This window comes from Dreissena polymorpha, chromosome 2 (assembly GCF_020536995.1).
Source record: "Dreissena polymorpha isolate Duluth1 chromosome 2, UMN_Dpol_1.0, whole genome shotgun sequence".
NCBI lineage: Eukaryota > Metazoa > Mollusca > Bivalvia > Myida > Dreissenidae > Dreissena > Dreissena polymorpha.
Window position 1 is genome coordinate 33,173,350 of NC_068356.1, and position 15,821 is coordinate 33,189,170.

General features: G+C 36.6%; 1 protein-coding gene across 4 annotated transcripts in view; it reads left to right on the top strand.

Moving 5' to 3' along the window:
- Nucleotides 1-15,821, top strand: part of LOC127866520 (VPS35 endosomal protein-sorting factor-like) — a 63,375-nt gene that overhangs the window by 3,663 nt on the left and 43,891 nt on the right. For all 4 annotated transcript variants that reach the window (XM_052407084.1, XM_052407086.1, XM_052407083.1 and 1 more), the window contains exons 3-7: nucleotides 864-1,082; nucleotides 1,485-1,632; nucleotides 1,995-2,074; nucleotides 3,252-3,380; nucleotides 4,727-4,811. In XM_052407084.1, coding sequence (XP_052263044.1) covers nucleotides 864-1,082; nucleotides 1,485-1,632; nucleotides 1,995-2,074; nucleotides 3,252-3,380; nucleotides 4,727-4,811 — 661 coding nt within the window. The remainder of the gene's footprint in view (nucleotides 1-863; nucleotides 1,083-1,484; nucleotides 1,633-1,994; nucleotides 2,075-3,251; nucleotides 3,381-4,726; nucleotides 4,812-15,821) is intronic.

Genomic DNA, 15,821 nt, shown 5'->3' on the forward strand with positions numbered 1-15,821 from the left:
AACATTTTATGCATCGTTGATTATCACAGCCATTTCTTTAATTCCTTCTTAATGTATAACCTCCATCGTTAATTTGATTGTTTACGACGTTATTTGCCATTTTTGCAGAGTCACAATTTAATTCTGTATAGTCCGCCATGTTGTTAAAATGTCAAATGATGTAAGCGACAGGTGCGCATTAAATCGTATACGCGATTCACATTTTGTTAAATTAGTATACGTCTCAGTAATTATTTCAATAATTAGATCTAATTATCTGAAAAACGATAAAGAATAAATTTGTTTGTGTTTGTAAATGTAATTATGCGTAAGAATATATGTTTTGATATAACTGAATAATGCATGCAATGCACAATTGCCACGAGAATAACATCGAGTTTTTCATCAAAAGTCTCCAAAGTAACGATTTTATCGTGGAGGAGTACACATTGCCGACCGAAAAGTGCGCTTGGTATAACATTGCCTCTGGCATTATCGATTGATACTGACACGGGGTTATTCACCCATGACTAATTCACAGCTTTGGAGAGGTCAGTAGACCTACCTATAAATCGAGCACTGTTATAGATTAAATCTGCTCAATTAATATAGTCGATTGGACGTTGACGTCTCTCGAGTAAATCAAGCACAGTCGGAGCGTCACAGACAATCAAGGACGCTGATTTTGCGGACCAAGTTAAGTCATAAGGCAATAAAGATGTTGTTATCGATAAGGGCGGGTGGCGAAATTTGCCTTTGAAAAGGGCAGAGTGGCTATCCGTGAGGGCGGCGTGGCTTTTCGCCACGCTAAAATGGCCTGGGAAAAACACTAGATAATGAAAAGTCATTCCACTACATAGTACTCTAGTTATGTATCTATTAAGGTGTCAGAAGTGAAAAATGTGGACAAGAAAGGTGTTTCAAGCAAGAAGCCAGCCAAAGCATCCCAAGGAAGTAAATCATCAAGCCTGGTTGCTGACCCACTATCAATGATGGATCCCTTAAGTGCCATGGGGCCACTGGGTGAAGGGCTGGATCCCCTGTCTGCCATGGCTGCCGAGGCTTCTGCTCCTGCTGCAGCAGTCAGAACTTACAGCTTTGCAGTGAGTATCACCCCTCTGTGTTCACCAAGGCATTAAGTGTTTCAAACGTGAAGGCTCAATGGCATTTTACCCAATAATAGCTGTGAATACATTTTATTAGTATCTTATTTGTGACTTATTAATCATCGTATTCAATCACTATATCAGTAGAAGAATAGCTAATATATATACATGCAGACAATTATGAGGGGTCTTGTTTTGTTGGGCGAAAGCCGGAGTACCCGGAAGAAACCCCACCAGACAACCAACCAAACAATGATTCATAGATCATTGCCAAAATTTAAAGACCTCAATGATATCTCTTACAACTTTATTAACAAGAACTGTTACAGAGTTAATAATTCATTACAGTTTTACCCATACTGCAATTGAATAACTTTTCTTACCTATTTTCCACCACAGGAAGAAGGCTCAAAACCACGGACTGTTTCAATGGATGACTCATTCGAACCCTGGTCTGCTAAAAAGGCGGACATATTGGCACGTTACACTACTTCAGAGAAATTGTCAATCACCACCAGCTTTCTGTCGGCAACTGACAAAGAACAAGGTACGCTGAACAATAAATTTGCAAATGCAAAAAGACTGTAAGAATGTACTTATTATTTTTTTGTTAAATAGTAATATATCCTCTGTGGTTGTCAGAGATGTTATTTTTGTTTATCTCAGAAGACTATTTGATGCAGATTTATGTGGTCTTGAAGTAAGGCAAATGATTCAATTGATCAATGGGAAGCTGCTTATCCAATCAGTGTCAAGTAGCAAACAACACAACTTAAAGATTTATATCACTAATACATTAAAATTTTAAATAATACTTTTTGCACCTTCTTGAATGAGCTATCTGTTGGTACTTGTCATCTCCAAAGACTGCTCTAATTTACAGTGTAGCTTTTGGTGTTTGTCTTCTAGTTGCCATCAAGACTCAGACATCTAACACTATGTCTGACAAGGTCAGGAATCGATTAGAACAGCTGGATGATTTTGAAGAGGTTTGTACTGATATAACTTCTTTAAGTTTGTTCATAATGCAGTTTCATTTTTATTTAATGTTCTTCACAAAATTCATTGACAGTTATCATTAATTTAACTTTTTTTTCATTTTATCTGTCATAAATTACATTAATTTTGCACTGCATGCCATGATAATAATAATATTTTTTATAGTAATTATAAATCAAATAATTTCAATAAAATAATAACAAGGACAAACACAATGGTCACTCATTCCTACCCTTTAATATTGGGTTGTCTCAGGGCTATCATGAACAAACACCTATATTTTGAAGACTACCGTAATTACTCTATGTTTTCGGACACTTAAAAATAATTATTGTTTTTCGTGTCCGAAAACTTAGATACGAAAAATATTCACAAAATACAGATGTCCGAAAATTAAGAGTCGAAAATTGAAGTGTCCGAAAATAGCGTCAATTGTATCAAAGACTACCGACAATAGCACGCGCTTGTAAAATACCATGCCGTATAGTATAAATAACAGTTATATATGTTTGCACAGCATTTAAAATAATTTTAAATGCTTAATTTATTTGACAGACAGTTACAACAAGAACTTTGACCGAGTTCAAAGATGAGTATGTGATGAACCGATAATCGCTAGTATGGACCTGTAATTAACGCAATAAAAAAGCAAACTATGAATTCTTTGTTTGTTCATTTCCGACTGTTGTTGTCTAATACCTTCCATTGTTCGTGAAACTTGCAATAGGGTGCATCACACTTTTAAGCGTTTAGTATTTGTCACAGTTATTTTACTGAGAAGAAGTAGTACAGTTGCGATAGATAATTGAACTGTTATTTGGCACCACCCCTGGTAATGGTCATAACGCTTATGCTATCGGGCGAGACCATTGTTTCTGTTTGACCTGCCATGTTTAATGATGCTAATCTGGTTGTAAAACCCCATGATTAAAGCGTCATTAGCTATCGAAAACAGGACAGAAATTTGGTAAAAAAGCGCTGTAAAATAAACTGTCCGAAAACTTAGAGACAATAATTATGGACGAAAACTCGTGTGTACGAAAATTAAGAGTCACGAAAAATAATTATTTTTGCTAAAACAAGGGGTGTCCGAAAACTTAGAGTGTCCGAAAACATAGAGTAATTACGGTACCCATGCTTATGATGTCATATTGGGTGTGTTGTCAGGGCTCTGTTCAGGAGATGTTGAATCTGAGCCAGCAGGAGTATGTGTCGCGCATAGAGGACCTCAACCAGCACCTCGTCCAGGCCTGGGACCAGGACCAGAGGGTCAAGGCTCTCAAGATTGCCATTCAGGTAATGTACAAGTGAAGTTCTGGGAAAATTTAGCTTACTGCATTTGCGTAAAGTATGGTCTCAGATTAGCCTCTGCAGTCTGTACAGGCGTATCAGGAATGACTTTTTCTGTCTTAACTGGATTTTCATTTAGAAGAGACTTCCTTTACAATTCCATAAAAGCCAAATGTGTTGCCCCTGATTGTCATGTGCTGAATGCACATTCTGATCTGGATGACATTTTCTGCACATGCATTAAGCCCAGTTTTTCCAGACCAATATTCCCATGATTTCCATGCAGGTATGTACAGGTTAAGTAATTTACTCCAAGGTCAGTTTTTTCAAGGCAGTAAGTCTCTGATGCCATCCAGGATGTTTAAGGACAAATACAGGGCTCAAATGTTAATGTATTCAGTCGGGGAATACCAGACTGTCTTAATTAGCTTCTATTTAGAAGGCTCCTTTTGCTATGTGTTTTATGTAAATCAAGAGTGCTAACACATTTACTGGCATGACGAAACTGGTTGCTTCCCTTTAGTCTGATTTCAGTACTTCACCTGAAATGGCATGTCTTAATCAAATTTTCTATGAATATAATGGGTGCTAAAGGTTAAATCTGTGTGGTAAGAGACTTAAAGTATCAATCCAGGAACACAAAAGTCAACTACACTATGATGGTTTTTGAGGTTTATACTGATATCTGTTATAAAGTTCTCTTTGTATTACTCTTTTGTATGTTAAACTCATTTGTTAGAATTATCAATATGTATTAGGCAATAGACAGCGAATCAGGATTTCTGACCATTGGGAATCAAACCACATGTACAAGTTTCATGTAAGGTAAGAATCAAGACTTTGACTTCAAGTAGAATAACATATGCTTAAAAAATATGGATATTAAATCCTTTTAATGAACTAGCAAACACGATACTCTTCCTCTAATTGCCACTACTTTGTACATAGAGAATAATAGGTTGGTGACATGGATGGAGAATGGTTATCTGGCAAGGCGAAGGAATTTCGGCAAAACCGATAAGATCCTCTGACGAGCCAGATAACCATTCTCCATCCACGTCACCAACCTATTATTCTATTTATCATGTCATTCCACAGAATCCAACAAATTTTCTTTTTATTTTATGCCCTTTTTCACCGTTCATTTACATTGTAAAAGATTTTAACCGAAGAATTTCGCTGGTATAATGACGTAATTTCGTCAAAAAATGACGTCATTTCACAGTAAAACAGTGGGTTATTAGGTTACCTGGTCAACTAGCCTAATAACTTTTGGGTTATTAGGTTACCTGGTTATCAGGCTGATTTAAAGGCATGTGACAGGATAAATACCCATTCTTGCCCACTTCCAGTGTGCCAAACTGCTGGCTGATGTGAGTGTGATCCAGTTCTACCCAAGCAAGTTTGTACTCATCACTGACATCTTGGACACATTTGGTAAGCAGCCTCTTTGCTTGTTAAGTTGTATTCACAAACTTGTCAAAGGTTACTAATATTTGTAATTTGTACAAAATGACAATTTATAATCCCTATATGTTTTGATCTTTATATGTTAATAAACTGTTTACATGGAAGGCTTTTGTAAAAATGCTCCTTGAATGTATGGTAAACTAAACAGAACTTCTTACTAAACCATGTCAAAACAGGTGTTAAGATCAAGGCCATTTTAAGACAGATTGAACTAAAATAGGCAACTATTATTTTACTTACATGAATTAAATTTTGGACTATTCACCAAAAAGTCTATGATACTCACCCAAATGATGGTGTAAGTGGCAGTATTATGCTCTTGTTTAGGTAAAAATCAAGTTTTTACTACAGGTTACAGGTATTCAATTGAAACTTCACACATGTGTTCTGGGTCATTGTGTAAGCTCATCCACAAAGTTTCTTAACTCTGATATGCAATTTAGCAGAATTATGCACCTTTTTCGTACTTGAAAATTGGTTAAGGTTAACATACACCGTTCATATTTCTGTTTTCACTACAGGTATACAATTGAAACTTCAAACAAGTACTCAGATTGTGTGAGGTCACTGATTAAGTTCTATAACTCTGACTTGCAATTTAGCAGAATTATGCCCCATAGTCAATTTGAAAATTCTGGTAATAGTTTAGGTGCAACTACTCCATTTCTCTATATCTATAGTAGATATTAAAATTAATTTAACCTTTATGTTCATGGACTTCATGAACATTTTCTTATCAATACTTTAAACTGTGACCATCTTTTTAGCAGAATTATTCCATACCATGTAATTATTAAAGTCGGATAAGATTTGTGTGCAATTAGTACATATCTTTGTAACTATCTTAGAAATTTATTTGAAACTTCATACATGTGTAGGGGATCATCATGCAAGGTAGCAGACCAAGGCCTATAACTCTGACCTGAAATTACGCAGAATTATCTGCTTTTTTTTGTACCTAGATTGTTCAGGTTAAGATGTACATGCAACAACTCCTATCTCTAGCTGACATCTTGCTTAGAGCATAAGGTTGCATTTGGGGCAAGTTGGGTCAAGGTCGCTGTTGCTAAAAAAATGCATTCAATTCTTCAATATTAATATAAATGGATATATATTGTGCAGAAAAGTTGTGTTTAGGAGAGTTATGTTATGATTTAGTTAAAGCGAGATTATACGATTTTGTCAAATATTTATTTATTCATATAAAATGTGTAAAAAACTTATTAAACATATATTTCAATATAAATTAAAATAAAAGTTAAGAAGAAAAGGTGTCGAAAAATGCAAAATAAGCCAGATATTTAATTCTGAAATCGAAAATGTCTGTACAGTCGAATTCGCCAGCATGTATATATCATGCATGTACAATATGAATCTAAATTAAGTTTAACGGTTCATTTTAAATTTCTGTAATGATATCTATTCATACGACACACGAACACTAACTAAAAAATACGAATGCCTCGGTTATTATAGGAAAATATGTACGAAATATCTTCGTCACAATCGGCTCGGGGCGGTAATTCGTCCTTGCTGCATGTTATGAAATTCGTCTTCAATGTATAATTTTTCTTGCCTATTTTGTGTATTTGTAACATATTTTATCAATAAATTACAATTTAACACATATAAAAGATCCTATTATCTCGCTTTAAGGATCGCATTTGGGGCCAGCTGAATCAAGGTCACTGTTACTAAAAGTCAAAGAACAGTTTTCACTCAATAGCTATATTTGTTTAATAACAAATTTACATAATGATATAATATCATTTAAAATAGAATTTGACAAAAAATGTGCACATTGAACATTAACTAAGACAGATTAAGACAAGAAACCAAGGTCTGTTTTGCAAAGGAAAATGTAGATGAATGTAAACTATTAATCGCTTGTTTTAAATAATTATTTTATACCAAACCATTCCATTATAAAGAAATGGTAGGAGGCAAAATTTGATGAATAAGTGCATTCCGTCATGATTTCCATGTTAAAAACCATTACACAAATCATGTCCCTGCAAATCCTAGCAGCAATGAGAGGACATAATAATACACTTATAATGTATTTTATAAATGTGTACATGTATACACTTAAATTTGGATCCTTTAATACTTAATAGTGGTTAACTTTTTCAACATAGCATAAAATAAGAGATTTTTTTTCTTGTTAAAGTTTTATAGTGTTAAAGTTTTAATATCAGATTGTATGATGATTTCAATATAGAAATACTTTTTTTTGATTTTTAGCCGGATTTTTTTCGAAAAAATCTCGGCTTATAGATTGATGTTGTCGGGCGGGCGGGGGGGGCGGGCGGGCGGGCGGGGTGGCGGCGTGCTCGAAAATGTTAAAGTTCTTATTTCATGGTATAACTTTGGTATGCTTGGACCTAGAGTCTTCAAACTTGACATGAAGGTTGGCCAGGATTAACAGATGACCACTGGTCATTTCAAGGTCATTCATTTGAAGGTCAAGGTCACTGTGACCTTCAATATAAAAAATGTTAAAGTTCTTATAACTTTGGTATGCTTGGACCTAGAGTCTTGAAACTTGACATGAAGGTTGGCCATAACTAGTTAGTAACCACTGGTCATTTCAAGGTCATTCATTTGAAGGTCAAGGTCACTGTGACCTTGAATGTAAAAATGTTAAAGTTCTTATTTCATGGTATAACTTTGGTATGCTTGGACCTAGAGTCTTCAAACTTGACATGAAGGTTGGCCAGGATTAACAGATGACCACTGGTCATTTCAAGGTCATTCATTTGAAGGTGAAGGTCACTGTGACCTTCAATATAAAAATGTTAAAGTTGTTATAACTTTGGTATGCTTGGACCTAGAGTCTTGAAACTTGACATGAAGGTTGGCCAGAACTAGTAAGTAACCACTGGACATTTCAAGGTCATTCATTTGAAGGTCAAGGTCACTGTGACCTTGAATGTAAAAATGTTAAAGTTGTTATAACTTTGGTATGCTTGGACCTAGAGTCTTGAAACTTGACATGAAGGTTGGCCAGAACTAGTAAGTAACCACTGGACATTTCAAGGTCATTCATTTGAAGGTCAAGGTCACTGTGACCTTGAATGTAAAAATGTTAAAGTTCTTATTTCATGTTATAACTTTGGTATGCTTGTACCTAGAGTCTTCAAACTTGAAATAAAGATTGGCCAGTACTAGAAGATGACCACTGGTCATTTCAATGTCATTCATTTGCATGCATTCAAAACATAACACAAGGTTTGCTCATGCCTTGAAAAGTACTTACATTTCATTTTGACCTTTGAACAATATTTCAGTAATTTAAGTATTGCATTGACAAAAACACGAAAGGTACTTTCCTGTCATTTAAATCAAAAATCCGGCTTCAATGCGGTCATCTCCGACCGCGGAACTCTTGTGTTTCATTGATTTGATCACTGTAAAAATTTAATAAAAAAGCCTGGCAAATAAGCATTTTATTTAGATGTTTGTATGTGTCAGGTAAGAAGTGATGTTCAGATTAAATGATGCATGTAAATGTAGCAGGGTTCGGTATAAGAAGAACTTATTCTGCCTTTCTATATGAGCTAGCTTTTATAGCGACGCGGTAGAGTGTCTGCCTGATTTTGAACCGGGGGGTCCCGGGTTCCATCCCCATGGTGGTCGGGGATTTTTCTGGCTGGGTTACATAAACAAAGACTATCACTGTGTTTTGGCTCACCCGAGCAGAAAGTACTGATGCTATTGTGCTCACCCTATGTCAGACATCAGTTGTCCTGTGTTATGTGTTGTCAACCTTTAGCTAGTTACCACTCTTGAGGCCACATTTCAAAAACTAGGTCACTAGGTCAATATTTGACAATTTTGATACCACTCTAGACGAAGTTTATGACTAAATTGTTATGAAAATTTTCCAGAATGTTAATTTTGACGATATTTAGGCCCGATTTTAATCTGGGTCATGGGCTTGCAATAACTTGGTCAAAAGGTGAAATATTAGAAGAGCCTTGTAACCACTCTAGAGGCAACATGTGAGACTCAATCATTATGAAACTTGGTCAGAAGTTTTAATTTGACAATATCTAGGCCAAGTTTGAATCTAGTTAATGTGCCAGTTTTGCTGTTATGTAAATAAGGCGGTACAACGGACCCAATCCCAAAGCAAATGGACCCGATCCTAAACCAAAATTGTAAAAAAAATATCCCAATTTCCAAAAAAACAACAACAAAAAAACATTTTTAGGAATAAGTGTCTAATGATTGTTAAATCTCAATTTTATTTAAAAAACATCGAACAAAGTGTATAACTATAATTTGCATGATTTTTCTTTCAAAATGCCCAGGAAAAGGCCTGATTTGTCAATATTTGTTGATAAAAAAATACAATTTGGTCCATTTTGTCGATATTTTTTTTTCAAATTTTTCATTTAATTGATATAAAAAAATCTCCATTTGACCAGACTCCTTTTCCTTAAATGGCTAAAAAAACCTGTGTGCATCCCAAAACAATTTCACAAGGTCAAATCTTCAAACTAACCTTCTAACCTCTCTAAAGACTACATAAATGACCTTATGCCCATGAAACTTGGTCATAATGTCTTGACATTTTCTAGGCTGATTTTGAATCTAAGTTTTGCTTGTCCAAAATCTAGGTCACCAGGTCGAATCATAAAAAAAACATGTACACATTTTAGAAGCCACATTTATAACTTAAGTTTGTTGAAACTTGGTAAGAATGTCAGAATGTATATCTTGACAAAATCAAGGCCGATTTTGAATCTAGGTCTTGTGGGGTAAAAAACTGTCACCAGATCAAGTCTTTGATAAATTGATGTATGTTGAACCCAGGTGAGCACATCAGGGTCATCATTGCCCACTATTTTATATTATAAATAATACTCCTTTTGTCAAGAGTATGCCACCATGCTTGTTTGATCTTGTCAAAGTCCTAATTGTCATTTAATTAAGCGAGCTTATTGTTGCTGACATTTGCCTTTCTACACATAATAAACAACAAAGACAAGAACCTTCTATGAAAGTGTTAGAAATTTATTTGTTAAATAACTTTGACTGAAATACTGGTGTTTTATTGGTATAAAATATAAAAGAACAATTAAAAATTCTGTATTTTCACAGAATTCTCAGAATTCTTAATGTCTGAAATCTTCAAAAATGACATGTAATCTTAGCTTAGTTCAATAAAATGTTTTTGTTTAGAATTTATTATAGATTTGTTCTGTTATTGAGTTGGTGTATGTTTTCATGGTAAGAAGGTATATAATAAATATATTATATTAAATATATGATGTGTCTTGATGATAGGTATCGTATGTGCTGTAAAACAGTTTAATTATTAACTGGTACATGTAATATGCATAGTTTATGCTGAATCTGCGTTAAATCTAATTCAGTTGACATTGACTTGATTACAATCTTTGGCTGTGAAGTAAACTTTATAACAGAATGTTTTACATGAATTTTTTCACGCTTACAAAACACTGATGTATGCTATATATTGGCATCAGTAGGATGTACTTGCCTACGGTCATAATTATGTACTTCCCTAAGGCTAGATGTACTTCCCTAAGGCAAGAGGTACTTTCTTAAGGCCAGATGTACTTAACAAAGGTCAGATGTAATTGCTTAAGGCCAGATGTACTTGTCTTAGGCTAGATGTACTTGCCTAAGGCCAGAGATACTAACCCAAGGCCAGATGTATTTTCCTAAGGCCAGATGTACTTCCCTAAGGCCAGATGTACTTCCCTAAGGCCAGATTTACTTCCCTTAGGCCAGATGTACCTCCCTTAGGCCAGATGTACTTCTCTAAGGCCAGATGTACTTCCCTAAGGCCAGAATGATGTACTTCCATAAGGCCAGTTGTACTTGCCTGAAGCAAGGTGTACTTGCCTAGGGGAAGATGTACTTGACAAAGTCCAGATGTACTTCCCTAAAGCCAGATGTACTTAATAAAGACTAGATGTAATGACAAAGGTCAGATGTACTTACTAGTACCTTAGGCCAGATGTACATACATACAGTTAGAAGTACTTCCCTAAGGCTAGATGTACTTACCTAAGACTTGATGTACTTGACAAAGGTCAGATGGACTTACCTAAGGCAAGATGTACTTCCCTGAGGCTAGATGCACTTCTCTAAGGCCAGATGTACTTCACTTAGCCTAGTTGTACTTCCCTAAGGTCAGGTGTACTTCCATAAGGCGAGAAGCACTTCTCTAATGCTAGATGTAGTTCCATAAGGCCAGAAGCAATTCTCTAAGGCTAGATGTAATTCCATAAGGCCAAATGTAATTGATTAAGGCAAGATGTACTTGCCTAGGGCCAGATGTACTTGACAAAGTCCAAACGTGCTTTCCTGAGGCCAGATGTACTTCATTAAGGCTATATGTACTTGACAAAGTCCAGATGTACTTTCCTGAGGCCAGATGTACTAACCTAAGGCTAGATGTACTTGACAAAGTTCAGATGAACTTACCTTAGACCAGATGTACTTACCTAAGGCTAGATGTACTTAACAAAGGCAAGATGTACTTGCCTAAGGCCAGATTTACTTCCCTCAGGCAAGATGTACTTCCCTAAGGCCAGATGTACTTCCCTAAGGCCAGATGTACTTCCCTAAGGCCAGATGTACTTCCCTAAGGCCAGATGTACTTCCCTAAGGCCAGATGTACTTCCCTTAGGCCAAATGTACCTCCCTTAGGCCAGATGTATTTTTCTTAGGCTAGATGTACTTCCCTAAGGCCAGATGTACTTCCCCTTATGGCCAGATGTACTTGCCTAAGGCCAGATGTACTTCCCTAAGGTCAGAGGTACTTCCCTAAGGCTAGATGCACTTCCATAGGGCCATGGATACTTCCCTAAGGCTAGTTGTACTTCCATATGGCCAGAGGTACTTACCTTAGGCTAGTTATACTTCCCTAAGGTCAGGACTAGACGTACTTCCCTAACGCCAGATGTACTTGCCTAAGATTAGATGTACTTGCTGAAGGCGAGATGTACTTTCCTTAAACTTGATGTACTTAAGGTCAGATGTACTTGCCTAAGGTTAGATGTACTTGCTGAAGGCGTGATGTACTTTCCTTAAGCTAGGTACTTGTCTATGGCCAGATGAACTTACCTAAGACCAGATGTACTTTCCTAAGGCCTGATATACTTGCTAAGGCAAGGCCAAAGCACATAATACTTCCCCAGTATCTTAATAACTTTCTGTTTAAGATTGTTTTATTGTGACTTTTTATTCCAGTCCATACTCCAAATATTATAATGTTTCATATTATCATATCATTTACTTTACATTGAACATTAAAATGCATTTATTTACGACTGCAACCATAAAACAACACATTACTCGAGTTAACTAGTTTAATGACACGATTCCAATATCTTTTGCCTCCCAATAAACATCACAAAAATGAAATAGAATGCATAAAGAATTCACTATCAGATCTATTTAATATATTATACAAGTAAAAAGTGGGATATAAAAGGCCGCAGCGTTACACAAAGAAAAAACAGCAGGTGGTAACCACGAGCCCCGAAAGATCGGCTACTCACTCGTAGAAACCTGCTACTTTGAAAATATGCCTACCGGAGGTGGATGAGCACACGTTAAAATTACAAAAACGTGAAGTAACACCATTATAGCAGCAACACCGCCTGCCCAAAATAAAAAATGTTATTGCTCATAAAGCGACCGAACTAGGAAGAACCATATACTTGACTGGGCTAAACCTAGTTCTGCCAATCGCTTGACCATTGAGAATCGCTCTTGCAATCACACTTTTACATGATAATAGCTACACTTGTGATATCACACTTTTACATGACACTTTTAATGACAATGATCGCTACACTTGCGATCACACTTTTACTTGATCACACTTTTATCTCTTCACTATGCTTACACTACACTAATACTTTAACTTGATCACTACACTTGTGATCACACTTTTATCGCACTTAAGATAATACTTTTACTTGATCACTACACTTGTGATCACACTTTTATTGCCACACTTGCGATAATACTTTTACTTGTACCTTTTTACATACTTTTACTTGATCACTACACTTGTGATCACACTTTTATTGCCACACTAATACTTTTACTTTTACCTTTTTACATACTTAATCGGATATTAAAATACAACTTATCGCTCAACCAGCGATTTGACACCTAAATGTTTTTCCCCTACGGTATTGCTACTATTTCTTAAACTTAATGTTTAATAACTTGGAATTACCCGAAAGGACAAGGTTGATAAACTGCGCAAGTAGTCACAGAGTCCATTCAGATTAATGTTTTAGAATAAATGCGCATGCCCATCCGACCCCCGGCAAACAGAATTTTCTGCCACTATAAATTTTACAAATTTATCCCCACCTATTAACGATTGCATTTGCCTGAGATTAATTTTTTGTTTCTGCACGATGGAGTGAATTTTTTCCTGTAACTCAACGATTTTTATTTTAGGAATATGGACTACTAGTTCCGCCGAATCTTATTCTAAGCCTAAGAACACGATTGTTTCCGTGGGCCGTTTTGTTTTCTCTGTGGCTAACGGCACATTTAGCTCGTTTATGCAATTAATAAACAAATCCATCACCTTGCGGCAACCTAGCTTAGATTTATCGCCACCCAGAAAATTGTCTAAATAGTGTATAAGCTTGCCTGATGACATTTTACTCTTAACGCAGAATTCAAGGAATGAGGAAAACTGTTCAAATGTTTTGCAACTGACTGAAGCTCCGAATGGTAATGCTTTTTCCACATAATACATGCCTTTAAACTGTATGCCAAGAATTTCGAAATCTCCTTGCCGAACTGGGAGTAGGCGAAATGCATTCTTAAGATCCATTTTGAAAAGTTTACAGTGTCGCCCTAAATCTTGAACCATGTGAACCGCCTCATCGAAATTTGTGTACTGAGCGAAGGAGTATGTTTTATCAATGAAGTCATTAACCGAGTAACCCTCTGGAAAAGAATGGTGATGAATCATCCTAAATTCACCTGGTGTCTTTTTTGGCACCAGGCCAACTGGGGAAACCATGAAATTAGAAAAAGGTTGTTCGCTGAAAGGCCCAGCCATCCTCCCAGCCAAAATCTCCTTATTTATCTTATCTTGAATTATGTCCGCATTTGCGATTGCAGACTTTACGTTTTTACTAAATCTACTGACTCTGGGTCCATTATAAAGCATTGAAAACCCATTTGTAAAACCATTTAAAAGGTCATTTCGATCTGTAGAATTATACGATGTTAAATATTCACGTAATATTTTGATATTCATCGGCGATGTTGCGAGATTAAGTAGGTCATGATTACAGGGAAAATAAGCGACCGGTTTAGAACCTATTTGGGGTGCCACGATTGTTCCCGCGCCATTGGGGCCGTGGCCAAAATCGATGAAATCCCCGTCCCCTTTGAAAAGGAGGCGCCTCAGCAACGCTGATAGGGCGGGGGCGCAAAGGGCAGTTAATGACCGGATGTTGAGATCCGCATTCTGAACATGCATGTGTAAACCGACAGTTGGGCCACATGCAGTGTCCCTCGTTATAGTGGTGACACAAGTTATTAGCTTTTGGCGTCCCCTGTCGCTCAGGGGCCCGTGTTTGCACGCATGGCCACCAAAGATCATTATTGATTGACGCCCAAGACGTAGATTGCAAGGCCTGGCACAGACGAAACTGTTCGTCATACTCTCGCCATGCAAATCCCCCCTGACGTGACGCACACTCGCGAATTGTCCACATGTAATGCAAAATCTCCTGCACTTTATCGGGTCGCGTGCTAAGGTAGATCGACGCATAAATCAAGAAGGCGTCCGACCAACGTTCGAGGTTATGGATTTTATCCCTACACTCCTTAGGGCGCTGTTCAAGAGTGCCTTCTGCCGAAAGTTGCAAAACACTACCGTTACAAAAAGCGGATAATTCGAAGGCACCTTGTAACAGTAAAGCCAAATTGACATATTCGCCTCTAGAAATTTGTTGTTTCAATGCGGCTGGCACGTGAGCAGCCAAGTCATCATTTGATAAGTTCGTTAACTCCTGACAACTGATCATGGTTTGACCCTGATTAATAGTCGAAGCAAGAGATTGAACTTGTGTATTTTCGATTACCGGGGAACTTAGAGTTGACGCAGATTCCCCGCTAACACCGCACCCCTCAATGTTACGTGTATTGTTATTAGGAGGAACAATTTTAGATGCCCGTAATATCTCCTCAAAATCGATAAAACCTCTACCTGGGTCCGGTTGTAAGAACCGGGAATCGTCCTCTCCAACCTCCTCCACATTTTCCAGTAATTTCCGCTTTGTTCCATGCGGAATTATTTCAGATGATTTGAGATTTATATTAAATTAAGTTTGTGGACGATCCAAACGAAAGCACAGGCAGTTTGCAAAAGGCGGAATGACGTAATATCACGTGGTACGGAAATGCGTAATTCCATTGTTTTAACGAACTCAACCGAAGCATTCTGTACATAACGTTACATCCGTAATCGTATCTATAGAAACCAGTAAACAACATTCGTTTCCGCGAAAAATAAATATTATTAATTTATATTCCGAAAATAATAAGTCATATGTATTAACAATAGGTATTGTTGAGCTATTGATATTTTAAGCTATTTTTTTCTTATTCATTGTCAGTTACTGTGTGTAACAGTAATGTGACAAGCCAGTGGTTTTTTGTATTGTCTTCAACAAGGATTCTTCATTAAGTGAAGTTAAGAGAAAAGCACTTGTAATTAAGCTGATCATCTTTCTTAAACTGCTTGTATGTCCTTGACAAACAATGCACCCACCTTTCTTTGGCTTTTAAAGTATGAACATGACTAATTTTTACATTACAGTAAGTGGTGTCAGGAAACCATAAGGCTGGAGTCCCATAAACATAATCAAGGTTTAAAACGGATTCGTCATAAAACTTGAAGAACCTTCTCACATTTCTAGTACAAAACGGTATTTCTTCATTTAAATG